The 20728-nt window shown below is 27.9% G+C and overlaps 1 protein-coding gene across 4 annotated transcripts; it reads left to right on the forward strand.

The window, feature by feature from the left end:
• The first annotated feature begins 918 nt into the window (after nt 1-918).
• On the forward strand, nt 919-19927 carry LOC100265456 (receptor like protein 21-like). 4 transcript variants are annotated; one of them, XM_010656525.3, is made up of 14 exons: nt 919-1372; nt 2412-2567; nt 2670-2744; nt 5841-5996; nt 6085-6150; nt 11793-11948; nt 12037-12111; nt 12881-13027; nt 13107-13253; nt 13443-13589; nt 13778-13924; nt 15155-15322; nt 16721-16867; nt 17584-19927. In XM_010656525.3, exons 1-14 carry the CDS (start codon nt 955-957, stop codon nt 19791-19793), a joined length of 4215 nt encoding a protein of 1404 aa, XP_010654827.1. In that variant the 5' UTR covers nt 919-954; the 3' UTR covers nt 19794-19927. The 4 variants fall into 4 exon arrangements, with proteins under 4 accessions (XP_010654827.1, XP_019077720.1, XP_010654829.1 ...); XM_019222175.2 differs by having other exon boundaries at nt 15155-15301; XM_010656527.3 differs by lacking the exon at nt 15155-15322.
• The last annotated feature ends 801 nt before the right edge of the window (nt 19928-20728 follow it).

Raw genomic sequence — 20728 nt, forward strand, 5'->3', positions numbered from 1 at the left:
ACTCATAAGCTTTATATCATTTTCTTAAAGTCAAGTCATTTACAATTATTTCTATATAGCCTTCTCCATTGCGACAACTGTACAATATATTAATTGATTGAAAAAATCATCATGTCTTTTTTGATAGGATAGTTTTTTTTTTATTCAAAGAACTTTCAAATTCTTTATGTCTAGTGGTCCTACAATTCCCTATTCATTGGTATTTCATATTACCAACCATTTTACAAATAAGTTAATTTCACTCGATAAATATACTTAACCACCAATGGTTTCCAATTTGTAGCATTCTTATAGATGTAGTTTGTTTTTAAATTTTATTTTTTAGAAGAATTGTAGGTAAAAATATTTTAGCTATATATGTTCAACAATTCTCTAAAAACAATTTATATAGATGGAATACGTTCATGGAAGTTCCAACTAATGAAATTTAAAACCAATGATGATTTAATGTATTTGTACTAAATCTTAGGGAGTGTGGACTAAAATTAGCCCTTTTACAAATATTTATAACTAGTATATTTGTAGTTGTGGTATTGGAAGTTGATCATTTTCTTAAAAGGTTTACCATTGAAGTTAGTTGAATATAAAGTTAGGTGAACTTTACCATTGTTAAATTGGTAAATGAAGACTCTTAGATTTGATACTAACATGTACATCATGACTTCATTGAATCTCTCACAAGGAAATTTTAGTTTAAAAGACTTCATCTTTTAAACATGTGGCACATATTAAAGTGAGACCAAGTCTTCCCTATAATTTGTATCTATCACAATTTCTTTCCTCATAAATAGACTTTTTGAATAGAATTAATATAGACTTTAGCATGCATGATGGGCCCTATCAAACTATTAGTCAAGATAATTTGTAGGTAAGAACAATGGACCAACTATATTAAATACTCTTCATCTATTTGCATATCAAGAGCAACTTAATATTGTCTTTCTTTTGTACTTCATGTTTGAACTTTCAATGGAGAGTTTGTCATCTAAATATTTGATGTGGGTTTTTATACTACTCTTGGTTCAAATATGTGGATGCAAAGGTTGCATCGAAGAAGAGAAGATGGGTTTGCTTGAATTCAAGGCTTTTCTTAAATTGAATAATGAGCATGCAGATTTTCTTCTCCCTTCATGGATAGATAACAACACTAGTGAATGTTGTAATTGGGAGCGGGTTATTTGCAATCCCACCACAGGTCGAGTTAAGAAGCTTTTCTTCAATGATATAACGCGACAACACTTGGAAGACAATTGGTACTATTACGAAAATGTCAAATTCTGGTTACTAAATGTCTCCTTATTCCTTCCTTTTGAAGAACTTCACCATCTAAACTTGTCTGCAAACTCATTTGATGGGTTTATTGAGAATGAAGGTATGTTACCTCTCACCTTTAAATTTTCTTTTCACTTATACTCCAAACATTCTAAAGGAACTACTAGCATATGTTCTTAAAAGTGTTCAGGTGGAGAACAAATGGTCACTAGTAACTATTGAATTTAATATAAGAACAATTACTAATTATTAAAATTTATAATGTAAATTAACATTTAAACAGAACAATAAAAAAATTATTATTTTAGAAAACTATAGATTACATTAGCCTTATATATATAAGCATACTTGTTATTTATGTCATCATTTCACACTCAACCCAATAAGTGGGATTCAACTAAGAGTGAGCAATTTCACAATTATTAATTAACAGGAACACTTAGGCTCCCATATCCTTATCATTTTTGCTGAATTGTCTTTCCTTATCTTCCATTCCTAAAAAGCTTGATTTCTATATTCCAAATTGATAGAGATTGGTTAAAGAAAGGTGATCACAAAATTTGACTATTGCTTTCAAATGAGGAATCACCATCTTCAAAATTTCACATTTACAAAAAAAATAAATAAAATAAATAAATAAATAAAACTAGCCTCGGGTAAGGTCCAAGCCTTATTGTTTTAAGCTGATGTCAGATTGGTTTAATAATGAACAGAGTAAATCCTAACCCATGACCATCTACGCATTTCCAAATTCCACCCATCCACAACCCATTAATATGACATTTTCAGGGACAAAATTTAATCAATTAAACCTATTAGATGGATTCTCCATACAATGTTAAAATGAATATAAAAACTTTAATTCAAAAAATAATTTCCTTTATTTAGTTAGGATTCAAATTATAGGGGCACAAAACATGAAAATTTTCATGTTTAAAATTCACAAAGATCACAAAAGCTCTTTGAAGCTCTATGGACTTTTTTATTTCTAACATTTAAACACAAAAATCACCAAATTTAATTAGAGATTTGGATGCATATTCTTATATTAAAGACATGTAAGCTTACATATTTAAATATGAAGATCTCAACTTGTAATTACATGCTTCTAATTAAAGTTATATTACTCTATTTTACAGGATTTAAAGGGTTATCAAGTTTAAAGAAATTGGAGATCTTGGACATAAGTGGTAATGAGTTTGACAAAAGTGCCTTAAAATCTTTGGGCACAATAACATCACTCAAGACATTGGCTATTTGCAGCATGGGACTGAATGGATCTTTTTCCATTCGAGGCATGTTATATGTCCACATTGTTTCTTTGAAATTAAGTAAAATATATTTCTAACTTTTAATGTTCCTTAGTTAATCTCTCTTTTGATTCATGTTTGTTGCAGACTTAGCTAGTTTGAGAAATTTGGAAGTGTTGGATCTAAGCTATAATCATTTGGAAAGCTTTCAACTATTGCAAGGTACTTCATTAACTTGCTAAAAAAACTTACGATATTTTGTTATTAAATTAAAGGTAAGATTAACAAACAATTTCTTCTCATTAGTTACTTTTCTTTGTAATATCATTAAATTTGATATAATGTAGTCTAAATCATCCTTTCAATTTATAAGTTTTAATTAAAACGCATCAAGCATGCACAAGATGTTTAATATAACTAATATTTTCATAAGTAATTGAATTTTTTTTATGAATTAATTAACTTGATTATCAATAAATGCTTACATGTATAAGATTAATATAGTTTCATAAGTATTTTAAAATTGTCTTACAACACACACACACACACACAAGGAAAATGAAAGGTATGTGATACCTTTATGCTATGTTTGGTTCTCAAAAAAAATTGAGGGAAAATGAAAGGAGAAAAAAATAGAGAGGAAAAGTAAAAGAAAAGAAAAGAAAAAAAGTGAAGAAAAATATAAAATTGATTAAAGTAAATACATTATTTTTATATGTTACTTTAACTTGTTTCACTTATTTTAATTCTTCAATGTAAAGATGAAAGATTTGAAAATGCATAAGTTTCTAATTATTTTTTTATTTTATTTTATAGTTTTTACAATACAACCAAACATAATAAAATCATTTTCTTTAATTTTTTTTCTTTTCTTAATACTTTTCACGAACCCTTAAGTTATGTTTGGTTTGCAGAAAATATGAGGAACAGAAAATAGAAAAGAAAATTAAAAGGAAAGAAAAAGTGAAGTAAAATAAAAATAAATTTAAATTTAATAAATTATTTTTATATGCTACTTTAAACTTATTTCACTTATTTTAAATTATTTAAACTCATTTCTAATAAATAATAATGGAAATTGTAGAGAAGTTTGTGTTATTCAAGCTTTGCAATGACTTTTCAAGGTGAAGGAAAATATTCTTGCTGAAATTGAAGAAGGAAATACCTTCTTAAATAGCCTATTGACCGAAAACACATTACCCTAACATATACACACACCTTTATTATTTATACAATCATTTAATACTTAATCCCGTTAGTGGGATTCTAGTGGTTGTTTCTATCTTGGTTTCCAATATTTCTGATTGATAGTGTTGGATTAATGAAATATCATAAATTTTGACCCCAATAAGGACCAATCCCTATTAAATGTAATTGGGTTGACCTAAGACTAAATGTTAGACCCAACTAATAAAAACCCATCTGTTTGTTGGAGTCTAAATAACCCAGCCTTAGGTAGGGCCCATGCCTTATTATTTTAAGATGTAGTCCAACTGGTTTGACACTGGATTGAGTAAAGCCCAACTTATGAGCATCTGTGCATTTCCATCCATCCACAACCTACTGGCATGGACAAACTTTGGTCAATTAAACCTATTATAAATGTATACAAAATTTTAAGTTCAAAAGATAATTTTTCTTATTTAGTTAGGATTCATATTAAAAAGGCACAAAGCACGAATTTTCATGTTTAAATTCACAAATATCACGAAAGCTCCTTCAAGCTCTATGGACCATTTTATTTGTAACATTATATTACTCTTAATTATCAAATTAACCAACAAATTCTTCTCATTAGTTATTTTTCTTTTGTAGTGTCATAAAATTTGATGTAAAGTAATATTGGTCATCATTTCAACTTTCATGTTCCAATTAGATGCATCAAGCATGTGCAACATATTTGATATAACTAATATTTTTATAAGTAATTGAATTTTTTTTTCTATAAATCAATTAACTTGATTATCAATGAATACTTTCATACATGATATTGATGTAGTTTCATAAATATTTTTAAATAGTCATAGAAGTCTTTTATCTGATTCACTAGAAAGAAAAATAAACTATTCTAATGAAAATACTTGATGATTTGAAGTGATTGCTTTTGATTTTATTTGATTGCTACCATTATTAATTGTTAGAAATTGGCAACAAATACCCATTTTGCATCACTTCTATATGCATCGAGGGAATGAATTATATTTCATAGAGCTAACAGGGCAAAACTCATACTTTTGGAATTATGGAAAAGGTTGCTAGAAAGCTAATTAACAATTTATATTATGATTAAGACTAGTTGGGTTAGAAATAATTCATATGGAGATTAAAAAAAACTATGTAATTTAGTTTAGTAGCTTGGGTGCTATTGTAATGATTAATGATCTGCAACTTGAACACATCTACTAGTGCTTTCTACTTGTATAGCTAAATTTATGTTACCACTTTGAACTACAGTACTTACATGAGAAGAAAGCTTTTCCTTAGTGATAATGCAAAAGAAATTAAGTATCAATTTTTGTTAAACTAACAAGTGATAGTTTAGATATGTTTTGAATACACTTCCTTTCTTCTATTTTTTTATTTTGAAAAAAAAAACTCTTTAATGAAATATAAGAAATCTTATATGTATAAAAAGTAAAGACTTAAACAAAAAAATTCTTCAAATTTTAAAAATTTCGAGAAGTATTTTTAAGAATTTGTATTTTTAGTATAATAATTCCTATATTTTGTATAAAAGCTTTTGTTCAAAAAAATAGAAGTGTATCCAAATTAAAAATTAATGGTTAAATTAAGAATGTTTCTCAGATCAAGGGATAATGAAAGTTGTAGAGAGTTTGCATTACTCAACCTTTGCAACTACTTTTTGAAGGTAAAAGAAAATACCTTCTTACATAACATACAATGGCAAGTTCTGGTTTGTAAGAAACTAATAAATGATTAAGAATATGAATAAGACTTCCTTAATAATAGATATGTAGAGAAGAATAGTGGATGATAGGAGGTGAAAATCTTGTAATAAAATATCAATATCGGTTATAAGATAATCAACATTTTCTTGTACCTATGTGATTAAGAATCTTGTAGCTCCCTTATTGAAATATAATATAAAAATATAAATAAACTATTTAGAAGTGCATGTAGTTTTCAACATGAGGAAGTTCAAAAGCAAGTTAATTATGATAATTTTCTATAGTCTATATTGAACACAAATTATTTTTTCTAAAGGTTCAATCGTTCTATGAAGGTTAAAAGTTTGAATTGTTTACATATGCAAATGTGAAATTTGAAATTTTATAATGTTTTATAATTTTCTTGTAGATTCAAAAAACTTGTCCATATTCAAAAAGCTCGAGACCTTGAACCTCAATCACAACAAGTTCAAAAACACTAGCCTACAACAATTGAATATATTTACATCCCTTAAAAATCTTTCTCTAAGACGGAACTATGATGGAGGATTTTTTCCGATCCAAGGTATGTGTAATTATTATTATTATTTTTAATGATAAAATATTAGAATTGTCAACATCTTTTATCTTTTTTCCCCTCAATGGTGTTGCAGAATTATGCACTCTAGAAAACTTGGTGATGTTGGACCTAAGTGGGAATTTCTTTATTGGCATGCAAGGTAAATACAAAGTGAAGTTTTGGTTATATATATATATCATGTAAGAACATAACTAAAATCAACATTCTTTGCCTATCAATTTGTGCATGACTATTATTTAGTTATTCTTCGTAACATAATTGAAAGAATGTTTAGGTGTATAACATTTAAGAATTTTACATGGCACAATGAAAAACATGGTAATCAATGTATGCAATAAAATTCTAATAGTTGAAAAAGAATTTTCTTGTAATTTTATGTTCGTGTATAGTAATCAAAGAGAAAATCATGAAAATGTATATTAGTTAGACTTTATATATCAATAGACAAAAAAGAAAGAAAAAAGATTAGTTCCTTAACTTATCCTAAAATTTTCTAGATAACAAGGAGTTTTTTTATTTTGGGCTATAAGATTTACAACCTGAAAAGTGAAGATGATTAATATTAGTAATATAATTTTGAAATATAAAAATTAATGAAATAATGTTCTCTATAACTATAACTGCAACTGCAACTATTAATAAAAGATAATAAAAGTACTTTAGACTTTGAATCCATGGTTAGGTTTGCAATTTTTTGATGATCAATAAAGCTACAACTTATGCTGCAAAAGGCTATACAAAATGTATTAGGAGCATTGCTAAGCTCATTTATCAATAAAAGAAATCCAGTAATACTTTGATTGGAAAAAACCTAGAATCATGTTTGATATATATAATAGGAGAAGAAACAAAATAACAATTCCATGGTATTAGTTAGTTTGATATCCCTTTTGTTATATGGAATAACTATTCCATTTTAAAATAATTATTTCATCTTATCGCTAGAACAAAAAATTTCAAGCAATTATATGCGCTTTTGGGTTTCTTAAGAATTTAAGCATTTATGGGTCACCCATATATACATATATATATATATATATATATATATATATGTAGGAAGAATAAAAAAAAATATTATACGGAGACAAGGGTAGACACCCATATATATATATATATATATATATATATATATATATGTAGGAAGAATATAAAAAAATATTATATGGAGACAAGGGTAGACACCCATAAATGTACATATAATTATTTAAATAAAAAATCAATAAGAAACAATATACAACAAAATAGAAAATTTTAATCTTCTTAAATTTTAAAAATAAAAACTAAATGAAAAAAAATTAAGAAGTAAAAATAATAATAAAAAGGTCAAGAATACAAATAGAGAAGTAAACAAAAAAAATACATAAATTAAAATTAAAATTTAAAAGAAAAAATACATAGATTAATATGAACACTAAATGAGGTTTTTTGAGATAGACTTAGTTAGACCTGAACCAGATGGATATTAAAAAAAATAAAAAAAAATTGAAAGAAATAAAAACTAATTAGATGCTAAATATTGGATTAAAATAACCAAATGAATAAAGAGTAATTATTAATTTTTAACATTTTTTATTCCCTAGAATTATTATTTTGTGTATTAAATGTATTCTGAGTGTAGTGGTATAAAAAATGTAGTTAAGAATACTATGAAGAATAATAATGGTGATGATAATGGTGACGACACTTAATACCTTTTATTGTACGTTTAGAAAAAATGAGGTTCTTGATCTTTATGGAGATTATCATTACTCATCCGCAAGCATGTTGATAGTTGAAACTACTCAATTATCAAAAATTGAATTTCTAACCTTCAATTTTTCTCTCTCAAATGTATATGTGGGTGAGAAAGCACTAGGAAGATTATAAGGTCTCACATGTATATGAGTCATAGGATAAAAAATATAGAGACAATACTAGCATTTATTTGATCTAGTGGCAAATAGAGAAATATAAAATAACCATAACCATAATGTTCTAACCTTATATATACCAGAACCATGTTTCCTTCATTCAATGTTGCAACTTTTTCTTTTCAAATTAGAATGTAACTTGTAGGATCCATTGCCCATCAAAATTTTGAATCGAATATTATAAGATATTTCACATTTCTACCTACTAAAGCATGAGCTTCAATGTTCTCATGCACTTTTGGCTACTAAGTTAAAGAACCCTTTGAGGATTAATGGAGTTTCTATGAGTAGCAAAGCATTATAATCAGAAAGTCTTATCAGTGATATGCAATTTGACCAAGAACTTATTCCCAACTATTTTATGAATTTTATGACTTTTCTTGGCTACTTGTAGGCAAGCTAAAGAAATTTTCTGGTTTGTTCAAGTCTAAAAAGTGGTTTCAAGTTTAGGGCCAAGCTTGGGCTGCACCTAGGTCCTTGGGCCTTGTTCAGCTCCACGTTTAAACCAACCTTGAGTCCATCTTTGTAATTTTTCTCCCAATTCATTGATTAATATTAGGATTTTATAGAGCCTATAAATTGACCAACTAAATAAAGTAGGTTCATAAACTTTTAGGTGAAAATTTTCTCTTTAATAAATGTTAATTCAAGAGTCTCCGTAATCTTTTTATATTCATATTAATTGGTATTTAAACCGACCTTACTATATTAAAGTCAAATACCAAATAGTGAACACTATATCTACTACTACCACTATGATGGTCACAAACATAGAATGCTCCATTTTTTAGAGTCAATTGATGCTTATAAACAACTTTGTTTGAAAATAAAACACATCGAGTGATTGCATCAAGAGATTGATGTAATAATTGCATACTTGATCTAGATAATGTTAATATGAGTTGACTAAATAAATGAGTATTTACTTATAAGGTAGCCCATAGAACATTATTTGTGGAAATATTCATGCACCTCTACATATGTTCATGATAACTTAGGTTGATAAATTTAAGAAGAACAAATTCATAACCTTGGGCATAGTTAGTAAGAAATTTCACCAATAGAGTTTGGTATCATGATTCTAATTGTTCAAATTGTTTTAAAGGAGTATTTTAAATTGCATGTTAATTTGCTTCTAATAAATGGAGAGAAACCAATTCAAGAAGAGAATTGTACTCAAGCTATGTATAGCATTCATGAAGATGTAGAAAATATTGATGAACTTACTTTTGAGCAAGTTGAAATCATAATTAAATAAAATAACAAACCCAAGGGTTAAGATTGTCAAGTAAAACTTTAATTAAAATTTATTGATTTTTTAAATGCCTATTAGAGGAGCAATAGAAGTTCTAGATAGAAAGTAAGAACTTTTCTAAGGAATCACTTGTTAGATTTTAAGTGATCAATAAATATAATGTCCAATTTAAAACTTTTATAAAAGCAATGGTTCTAAAGAATAACTTGATTTGAATTTAAAGTTATTATTGATATTTATTTATAATGGATGTAGTTAATCAATTGAACATAGTAAAAAACACATAATTTTTTCAAAATACCTTCTAATTGTTGGGTATATTTAAGTAGTTATTCATATCTCATTATCTTTTTACTCACATACTAATCTCCTTATTGAGTATTTACCAATTACAAGTAGGTTGAAAGTTACTTGAATTTAAGTCACTAATCAATGTTAACTTGATGACAAATAAGTCTCCCTTTGAAACTTGTTTTATAACATAGCGAAATGTAGTCGATCAATCATCAAAACAATGTTTAAGCATTGGGATTTAGTTGTTAATTTTTATTTTTTATTTTTTGTGCTTAAACAAAGACAAAAATTATAAAAACTCCTGAAAAGTACATATTAATTGAATTTAATTTATACATCAAACAAGAACAAACTAGTCTTGGATTTAAAATTCAATAGGTTTTGTAATTATAATTCCTAAAAATTTGTAAGACAACAAAATTATTGGACACTAGGCTATTGGGTGTGTATGACTAAGAGGTGAAGGAGGGTTCATCTTATACAAAGGATGATTTGATTAATTTTAAAGATTGAATAAACAATAATTGCATATTCAAGTAAAAATAACATTGCTAAAAAGGAAAATAAGTATTTTAGTCCTCAAACCTAAAATGGCTAAAAAATTTAATTAATACAATTACAACTTCACCTACAAAAAAAAAAAAAAAAAAATACCCAAAACTTTTCAATAGCACAACTAAGTCCATTTATCAAAAGCTCTATGAACAACAACAACTATCAAATCACATAAATCATGTTGTTTACAAAGTGCCCTTGATGTTTTAAAACATAAGATATTACATAAAAATCAACCAATAGTGTATGACATTATAAAAAACATATCCAAATCCATTGTCGAACTTAAACTAAATTCAACTTTATATACATAGTCGCAAGTGGGTCTTTTTGTCTTTCAATTTGGGTCAAATTCAGATGTTAGTTTTTTACACAACAAGGGATTATCAAGGTGATAATTCATGCATATAAATAGTATTACTTATATAAAAAAAATGGTAAATGCAATTTTTTTGTATTCACTCACCATTTGGCATATCAATAAGAAAAAAATATATACAATAGGTGCTATCAATAATATTATGCATCACTAGAAATTATAATTTTTCATTTGTTATCACTACTTGTGCACTTTGGAAAGCTTGCTAGGTACAACAAATTAGCTCAGTGAAGAAATTGATCAATTCCTTCATTTCTAAATAAATTTGCATATACACTAGAATAAAAACAACTTTTTAACTTAACAAGTTGACTGAGTCTCAGAACTTAGTAGGTTGAAGGCATAGACTTCCATCCAAGCTCATTTACTGGCACCACATGTTGGAAAAATAAAGAAAAATCAAAACACTTGAGTATAGTTGCAAACCAATCTAAATATAGAGTGAGATCTACCTTTCTTTGAAAGTTTAGAACAAATTTTTATTTTTATGATAAGACTATGCAGTACTTATCCCTCTCTAACAAGTCTATAATCAGTCCAAAGCATGGGATATTGCATATTTCTTGAACTCAATTAGCCTTTAATCCATGCATTTCAAGTAAATTTAAAACCTGGTGTACTTGTTCTTGATTCACATCCTTGTCACTATTATCATTACTTGTTCTTGAATATAGAACCTTATTGTCCATTAACAAGCGGGCCTATGTTCCTCCATGATTCAAGAGTATTATGTTTTGTTCATCATCAGTTGGTCTTGCTCTAAAGCTTCTTTTTTATGACTATCAATAACCAGACTTAGATACCAAAATTTATGCAAGAGAGCATGTACTTTATACAGTCAAGAACTTGTGAGTCTAGACTTTGTTATCTAGGTAAAAGAATAAATTGGTTTGTTAAAATAGCTAGCATTAGGTATCTATTCAATTCCTATCTTAGACAATAAAGATACAAATGATCAAATACATTCTTATTAAGAAACATTTGATACCAAAAGTGATGTAAGACAACACAGTTCCTCTATTCAATCAAGTTTAAGGCTTAGATGAACCTATGAATTTATATTAATTAATTGGGAAAGAGAATAAATAGGCTAAGTAGAAGTGATAGGATTGTAATAGCATTAAGTTAATGATCTTGTTTAGGTCTTCTACTAAATTAGAGAAGAAACAAACAAAAGTAATCAAACGTGTTAGTGATAATTATATCTACTTAACATTGAGACAATAGTTGTACTAATGGTAATTATATTATTTCTTGAGAGTTTAAACAATATATATTGAAAATATTTTTAAAGGTTTAGCAACTACCAAGGTTATAATCAACTACGAGCTTTTTATTTTTAAAAATATGAAATATTAATATCTTTACTTTCTTTGATCTTCTTGTAGGTTTTAAAAGTTTGTCTAAGCTGAAAAAGCTGGAAATCTTAAACCTTCGTGATAATCAGTTCAACAAGACCATTATAAAACAGTTGAGTGGACTCACATCCCTTAAAACACTAGTTGTAAGCTACAACTATATTGAGGGACTTTTTCCTTCCCAAGGTATTGCTTATTCTTTTAATATCCTTAGTAACCACTCTACCATGATTTTTTTTTTTTTCAATTTTATTTTCTTTCTTGAACCATACAGAATTATCTATTTTTGGAAACTTGATGACACTGGATTTAAGAGATAATAGACTCAATGGCTCCCTATCAATCCAAGGTAAATTCTAATCAGAATTATCATTATATTTAGGGCATATAATAAATTAATTAAATTATTTTATCTATTATCATTACTTGGTTATTTGGATTTTCTTGATATTGTTTAGCATTTTACATAGGAAAATGAAATGGAAAAATCAACCCATGCTTAGTGTTTAAGCACTGGGCTAGAAGTATATTTGTCTTCCCAATTTAATCAAAGAGAAAAGTCATAAATAACATAATTTAACTTATACCTTATATTGATTGAAGAGGTTAGACTACTTTTGGATTTAATGGTCAATATTTGTTGAAGATAGGGTTTCCTAAATTTGATAAAAAGAACTTCAATTTAAATTACCATAACTACATAAAGGTGTGACTAGCATAATTAAACTCTTTTATTAATAGATGTTCATAGACTAGTATTATAATCCCACATGCACAAATAATCAAATTTTGAAATTAGACTTCAAATAACTATGCAATATACGAAACTACAAAATGAATGGTAGGTCATAATTAATTAAATTCGTACTATATTCAATGTTGGTCAACACGTGTCAAGTAAAAGTTTTGGCCTAAGTGTAAGGGCTCACTTGCTCCAATATATATGTTATTCACTTTGGGTCAAGGCCTACTTTAAAATATCTATACATTTATGAGATATTTTAAAATGTAAAATGATAGGTTTTGATCATTTTTAAAGGTAGCAAACATTTTATTTTATTTGTATTTAAGAACAACGTCTTTTCTTATACAATGTTTATTTAATTTTCTTTTGATAGATTTTGCAAGCTTAAGCAATTTGGAGATATTGGATTTGAGTTATAATTCCTTCAATGGAATTGTTTCATCATCTATAAGATTAAAGTCTTCTCTCAAGTCTTTATCCTTGGCTGGAAATAGACTCAATGGTTCTTTACAATGTCAAGGTAGGAAACATTTAATTTTATTTGTATTTAAGAACAATGTCTTTTCTTATATAATGTTTTTTTAATTTTCTTTTGATAGATTTTGCAAGCTTAAGAAATTTGGAGATATTGGATTTGAGTTATAATTCCTTCAATGGAATTGTTTCATCATCTATAAGATTAAAGTCTTCTCTCAAGTCTTTATCCTTGGCTGAAAATAGACTCAATGGTTCTTTTCAATATCAAGGTACATATGTTATGCTTTCTTTGTTTCATAAAGATTAGACAAGATAAACATTGTGAAAAAAAGGTTGTCATAGTTAATGTAAAATGATAGGTTTTTGATCATTTTTAAAGGTGGCAAACATTTTATTTTATTTGTATTTAAGAACAATGTCTTTTCTTATACAATGTTATTTTAATTTTCTTTTGACAGATTTTGCAAGCTTAAACAATTTGGAGATATTGGATTTGAGTGGTAATTTCTTCAATGGAATTGTTTCATCATCTATAAGATTAAAGTCTTCTCTCAAGTCTTTATCCTTGGCTAGTAATAGACTCAATGGTTCTTTTCAATATCAAGGTACATATGTTATGATTTCTTTGTTTCATAAAGATTAGACAAGATAAACATTGTGAAAAAAAGGTTGTCATAGTTAATGTAAAATGATATGTTTTGATCATTTTTAAAGGTGGCAAACATTTTATTTTATTTGTATTTAAGAACAATGTCTTTTCTTATACAATGTTATTTTAATTTTCTTTTGACAGATTTTGCAAGCTTAAACAATTTGGAGATATTGGATTTGAGTGGTAATTTCTTCAATGGAATTTTTTCATCATCTATAAGATTTAAGTCTTCTCTCAAGTCTTTATCCTTGGCTGTAAATGGACTCAGTGGTTCTTTACAATATCAAGGTACATATGTTATGCTTTCTTCGTTTCATAGAGATTAGAGAGGATAAACATTGTAAAAAAAAAAAAGTTGTCATAGTTAATGCAAGCTAAAACTAAAAAACTTGCTTTTTCAATTATGTAAGCATGTTTTGTTCTTGATGAATCTTTACAACATTCAAAGTTACTAATATTTATAATTCATAGAGACCTCATTAACAACCACTAACAACTAATTGTAAGTAACTATGAAAAAAGTAAGGACAAAAATGAGGGAAAAGCAAGGAAAGTGACAAATTTTTTCATCCCCATAAAAAATGCTAAGGAAGAAAAAGGTGAAGAAAATTTAAAGAAAGTATATTTTTCAAAAATTAAATTTTCTTTCCCTTAAAGTTGGTATGGACAACCAAACAAGAAAATGATTTTGAAATTCTTTTTTGACTTTTTTCTTTCATTTTTTTTCCTACTCTATTTTCTTTCCCTCAAACTTTCTAGGTAGTAAACATTACCTAAGACAAATAGGGAAGAAAATATTTTATCATTTATTTATTTAGCATTTTTCTTACATTTTTTGTATTTTATCCAAATATAAGAAAACTATTTTTCTTTATTTTTTCTTTTCCTTGTTGCGTTTCAAGAATCAAGCATACTTTAAACTCTAATTAAGAGTTACATAGATTTACGAAGAAACGATGCAACTGGTAACAAAAAATTAAGGAAATTTAATTTTTGAGAGTAAGTATAATGAGATTGGTTTGTTTGATACAAAATTTGAATAAAAATTCTTTTAATGAAAATTCAAGGAAAGGAAAAAAAAAACAACTTTATCTCTAGACTATAATACTAAATCAATTAAAAAAAATCTCCTAACATCGTTTATGTTCATCTTTCTTTTTATGGATTTGAAAAACTCAATAATTTGGAGAAAACTGATTTAAGGAAGAATATTTTTTAGAGTAAAAGATTATTATTTAAGAATATCATAAATATTATAGTCATTGTTGAATATGATAAATGATAAATAAAAAATAAAAAATAAATAAAAAGTCGTTGGAAATTTAGATACTTTTATGGAAAGATAGACAAAGTGCTCTAGTTTATAATACTAATGCACTTTTCTAATTTGATATGAAAAAAGGTAAAACGATAGGTTTTGATCATTTTTAAAGGTAGTTTGTTTAAATCATTTTAATTTATTTTGATTTATGAACAATAACTTTTATTACACTAGTTATTTTGATTTTCTTTTGATAGATTTTGCAAGCTTAAGCAATTTGAAGGTATTGGATTTGAGTTATAATTCATTTAGTGGGATCGTTCCATCATCTATAAGATTGATGTCTTCTCTCAAGTCTTTATCTCTGGCTGGAAATGACCTCAATGGTTCCTTACCAAATCAAGGTACATATATTGAGATTACAGGTTTTTCTGTTTTCTTTTTTAATATCTTGTTTGTTCTTTATGCCAATGAAGTCATGCATGTCTATTAATTTTTGGTATTTAATGAAAAACTTTATTCTTAATTCATAAAGACCTCATCAACTGTGAGTAACAGCTAGTTGTAAGTTTGGGGGCATTGACAAGACGAGGAGATGATTGGTTACATGTCTTATTCTCTTTTGTAGGCTTTTTCCAATTGAATAAGCTTCAAGAGTTGGATCTTAATTACAACTTATTCCAAGGGATCCTTCCTCAATGTTTGAATAATTTGACATCTCTAAGGTTATTAGATCTCTCTTCCAACCTATTCTCCGAAAATCTTTCTTCCACTCTGTTACCTAATCTCACATCCCTGGAGTACATTGATCTCAGTTACAATCAATTTGAGGGTTCATTCTCTTTCAGCTCTTTTGCTAATCACTCCAAGCTTCAAGTGGTCATACTTGGAAGTTATAACAACAAATTTGAGGTAGTTGGAAGGGATAACAACAAATTTGAGGTAGAAACTAAATATCCAGTTGGTTGGGTTCCCCTGTTTCAGTTGAAACCTCACCGGTGACCTTCCTGGTTTTCTTCAATACCAATTTAGATTAACGGCAGTTGATCTCTCCCATAATAACTTGACAGGAAGTTTCCCCAATTGGCTGCTTGAAAACAATACGAGATTGGAATTTCTGCTCCTGAGGAATAACTCTTTAAAGGGTCAACTACTTCTCCTAGGACCTAATACCCTGATCAGTTCGTTGGATATCTCACACAATCAGTTGGATGGACAACTTCAAGAAAATGTGGCCCATATGATTCCAAATATTTGGAAGTATTCCCAATTCAATCTCTAGACTTCTAGAGCTAAGGATTCTTTTGCTAAGAGGAAACCTTTTAAGTGGTTTCATTCCATATCGACTTTGTCATTTGACTAAAATAAGCTTGATGGATCTTTCAAACAACAATTTTTCTGGGTTAATTCCTGGATGCTTTGGTCATATCGGATTTGGAGATTTCAAAACTGAGCACAATGTGTATATACCGATGTTGGATTCATATTCAGAAAGCAATCCTTCTATATATACGGGTTACTTAATAAAATATTTATTTTTCTCTAGTGAACTCCCTGATAAAGTAGATGAAGTTAAGTTTGTTACCAAGAATAGGTATAGCTCCCACATAGTAGATAAAAATATTTGTTCGGAATTTAGATATTTTTATAGAAAAGTAGACAAGTATTCTAATTTATAAAAACAATGCATTTCTTTAGTTTGGTATAAAAAAATGAAATGATAGGTATTGGTAATTTTTTTTAAAGTAGCAAACGTTTTATTTTATTTGTATTTAAGAAAGATGTCTTTTCTTATACTAGTTATTTTAATTTTCTTTTGACAGTTTTTGCAAGCTTAAGCAATTTGGAGATACTAGATTTGAGTTCTAATTCCTTAAGTGGGATTATTCCATCATCTATAAGATTGATGTCTCATCTCAAGTTTTTATCGCTGGTCGGAAATCACCTCAATGGTTCTTTACAAAATCAAGGTACATATGTTATGATTTGTTTGTTTCATATAGATTAGAGAAGATAAATATTGTAAAAAAAAAAAGTTGTAGTTAATGTAAGTTAGAAAAAAGTATCTTGCCTTATAAATTATATAAGCACGTGTTTGTTCTTAATGAATCTTTACAACATTTAGAGTTACCAATCTTTATAATTCATAAAGACCTCATAAACACTGAGTAACAACTAATTGTAAGTAATTGTGGAAAAGTAAGGAAAACAAATTGCTTCATTTGATACAAAATTCGAATAAAAATTCTTTTAATGAAAACTCAAGGAAAGGAAAAAACATTTTTATCTCTAGATTATAATACTAAATCATGTAAAAAATCTCGTAACATCATTTATATTCATATTTCTTTTTATAGATATGAAAAATTCAACAATTTGGAATAAACTTATTCAATGAAGAATAATTTTTAGATTTAAAGATTATTATTTAAGAAGATCGTAAATATTACCATCATTGTTGATGTCTAAGAAGATCATATTCAACAATTTTTTTAATATGTTGTTTTCTATGGTAATTAATTGATGTCTTGTAATTTTTAATATTTAATGAAAAACATTATTTTAATTCATCTAGAGCTCTTAATTCATGAAGACCTCATTAACGGTGAGTAATAGTTGGCTGTAAGTTTGGAGTCAAAGACATTTCAAGGAGATGATTAGTTACATGTCTTGTTCTCTTTTGTAGGTTTCTGCCAATTGAATAAGCTTCAAGAGTTAGATCTTTCTTACAACTTATTCCAAGGGACCCTTCCTCCATGTTTGAATAATTTGACATCTCTGAGGTTATTGGATCTCTCTTCCAACCATTTATCCGGAAATCTTTCTTCGCCTCTGTTACCTAATCTCACATCCCTGGAGTATATCGATCTCAGTTACAATCATTTTGAGGGTTCATTCTCTTTCAGCTCTTTTGCTAATCACTCCAAGCTTCAAGTGGTCATACTTGGAAGTGATAACAACAAATTTGAGGTAGAAACTGAATATCCAGTTGGTTGGGTTCCCCTGTTTCAATTGAAGGCTCTTTTCCTATCCAACTGCAAGCTCACCGGTGACATTCCTGATTTTCTTCAATACCAATTCAAATTAGAGGTGGTTGATCTATCCCATAATAACTTGACAGGAAGGTTCACCAATTGGTTGCTTGAAAACAACACGAGACTAGAATTTCTAGTCCTAAGGAATAACTCTTTAATGGGTCAACTACTTCCCCTGAGACCTAATACCCGTATCCTTTCATTGGATATCTCACACAATCAGTTGGATGGACGACTTCAAGAAAATGTGGGCCATATGATTCCAAATATTGTGTTTCTAAATTTATCCAACAATGGTTTTGAAGGTCTTCTCCCATCCTCAATAGCTGAAATGAGTTCCTTAAGGGTGTTGGATTTGTCTGCCAATAATTTCTCAGGAGAAGTACCAAAGCAGTTGCTTGCAACAAAAGATTTGGTGATTCTAAAATTATCATATAATAAATTTCATGGTGAAATATTTTCAAGGGACTTTAACATGACTGGGTTGGATATTTTGTATTTAGACAATAATCAGTTCATGGGAACTCTGTCAAATGTAATCTCCGGAAGCTCTCAGTTAATGGTGTTGGATGTGAGCAACAACTACATGTCAGGTGAAATTCCAAGCGGGATAGGTAACATGACAGAATTGAGAACATTGGTCATGGGCAACAATAATTTTAGAGGCAAATTACCACCTGAGATTTCTCAATTGCAACAGATGAAGTTTCTTGACGTTTCTCAAAATGCTCTTTCAGGATCTCTTCCTTCTTTGAAGAGCATGGAGTATTTAGAGCATCTACATTTGCAAGGGAACATGTTTACAGGATTAATACCGAGAGATTTTCTCAATTCCTCAGATCTATTGACTTTGGATATGCGAGATAACAGGTTATTTGGAAGTATTCCCAATTCAATCTCTGCACTTTTGGAGCTAAGGATTCTTTTGCTAAGAGGAAACCTTTTCAGTGGTTTCATTCCAAATCATCTTTGTCATTTAACTAAAATAAGCTTGATGGATCTTTCAAATAACTCTTTTTCAGGGCCAATTCCCAAATGCTTTGGCGATATCCGATTTGGGGAGATGAAAAAGGAGAATGACGTGTTTAGACAGTTCATTGATTTTGGGTATGGAGGGGATTCTCGTAATTTATATGTTGGATTCACGGTGAAAAAATGGGAGTTCGATAGTGATGTATATGATGAAAAAAATGAAGTTGAGTTTGTCACCAAGAACAGGCATGACTCCTACAGTGGTGACATCCTTAATTTCATGTTTGGATTGGACTTGTCATGTAATAACTTAACCGGTGAAATCCCTCACAAACTTGGAAAGCTAAGTTGGATTCATGCATTGAACTTGTCTCACAATCAATTGAAGGACTCCATTCCAAAGAGTTTCTCCAATCTTTCTCAAATAGAGAGCTTGGACCTTTCTTATAATAAATTAAGTGGAGAAATTCCTCTAGAGCTAGTTGAACTCAATTTTCTAGAGGTGTTCAGTGTGGCTTACAACAACATCTCTGGTAGAGTTCCAGATACAAAAGCACAATTTGGGACATTTGATGAAAGAAGCTATGAAGGTAATCCTTTTCTCTGTGGGACATTGTTAAAGAGAAAATGCAACACAAGTATCGAGCCACCATGCGCACCATCACAATCTTTTGAAAGTGAGGCAAAATGGTATGATATCAATCATGTTGTTTTCTTTGCAAGTTTTACTACTTCATATATCATGATCTTGTTAGGATTTGTTACCATCCTTTACATCAATCCTTATTGGCGTCATAGATGGTTCAATTTTATCGAGGAATGTATATATTCCTGTTATTATTTTGTTTTTGATAATCTTTCCAAGTTATCAGCATATTTGTATAATTAGATACTTTTAATTGGATGATGTTTGCATAATTAACTACTATTTGTTTCCACTAGATAGAAAGAAATGGGATGTATAATTGCTACAAGTTGAAACTTACATACTTTGCTCAAATTTTGACATCTTTTGATTTTATTTTCAAGTTCCGTTATTTTTTATGTATTGTTTAATTCAAGATTTAACCATATTTTGTTACTCTTATAAAAACAAATTCAAATTTTTAGGAAGTTTTAGCATTAAAATAATTTCATAGTCATATTTTAAAAAATAAAGAAGAAAGAAAATAATAAATAATTGGAAAAACAATTCAAGGGAGTATTAAATTATCATCTTAGAATTGTTTGGCATAGTATGGGAATTCAAAAATAATCTTTCAATTTGTTAGAAGCGTTTATTTATTTATTATAGCAATGATTGAAATATCAATCACAAAGCAATGTTTTCTTTTCTTTTGTAGGGCACTAACACTTTTTCTTTGATCGTAATAATTGATAAATATATTACACAATTATTTGTTTTTAAAAAGGGAGGGATGACAAATATAATAACATGTGAAATATTTCTAAATGATGGGAAATAAGCCAATCTAATTAGGGTGCAATATTATTCATTTTAATTTATATGAATTTACTTATTTTTATTTGTATCATATTTTGAACCATTTTATGAAATTAAGGGAGATTAAAACATCGAGTTTCTTATTTTAATTTATATTTTTAATAATAAAGCATGAAATATTTTTTTTTTTAAAATCATGAATTTCTTTAATTCCTTAGGAAACCAATATATAAAAAAATTGAATATATTATGATTTTATGTCCTAAATCTCTAAATTTGTTCATCACGTATTTATTTTTATATTAAATTTATTATTATTAATTATTTATTATATATTATTATTTTATGTTTAAAAATGTCCATAAATAATTAAAATTAAT

This window comes from Vitis vinifera, chromosome 9 (assembly GCF_030704535.1).
Source record: "Vitis vinifera cultivar Pinot Noir 40024 chromosome 9, ASM3070453v1".
NCBI lineage: Eukaryota > Viridiplantae > Streptophyta > Magnoliopsida > Vitales > Vitaceae > Vitis > Vitis vinifera.

Bases quoted from the DNA above. Each gene is read 5' to 3' on its own strand.
- LOC100265456 (XM_010656525.3), top strand. From the start codon at position 955: ATGTTTGAACTTTCAATGGAGAGTTTGTCATCTAAATATTTGATGTGG. The intron at 2,745-5,840 runs GTACTTCATTAA...ATTTTCTTGTAG, and splicing joins AAGCTTTCAACTATTGCAAG to ATTCAAAAAACTTGTCCATA. The intron at 6,151-11,792 runs GTAAATACAAAG...ATCTTCTTGTAG, and splicing joins TTTCTTTATTGGCATGCAAG to GTTTTAAAAGTTTGTCTAAG.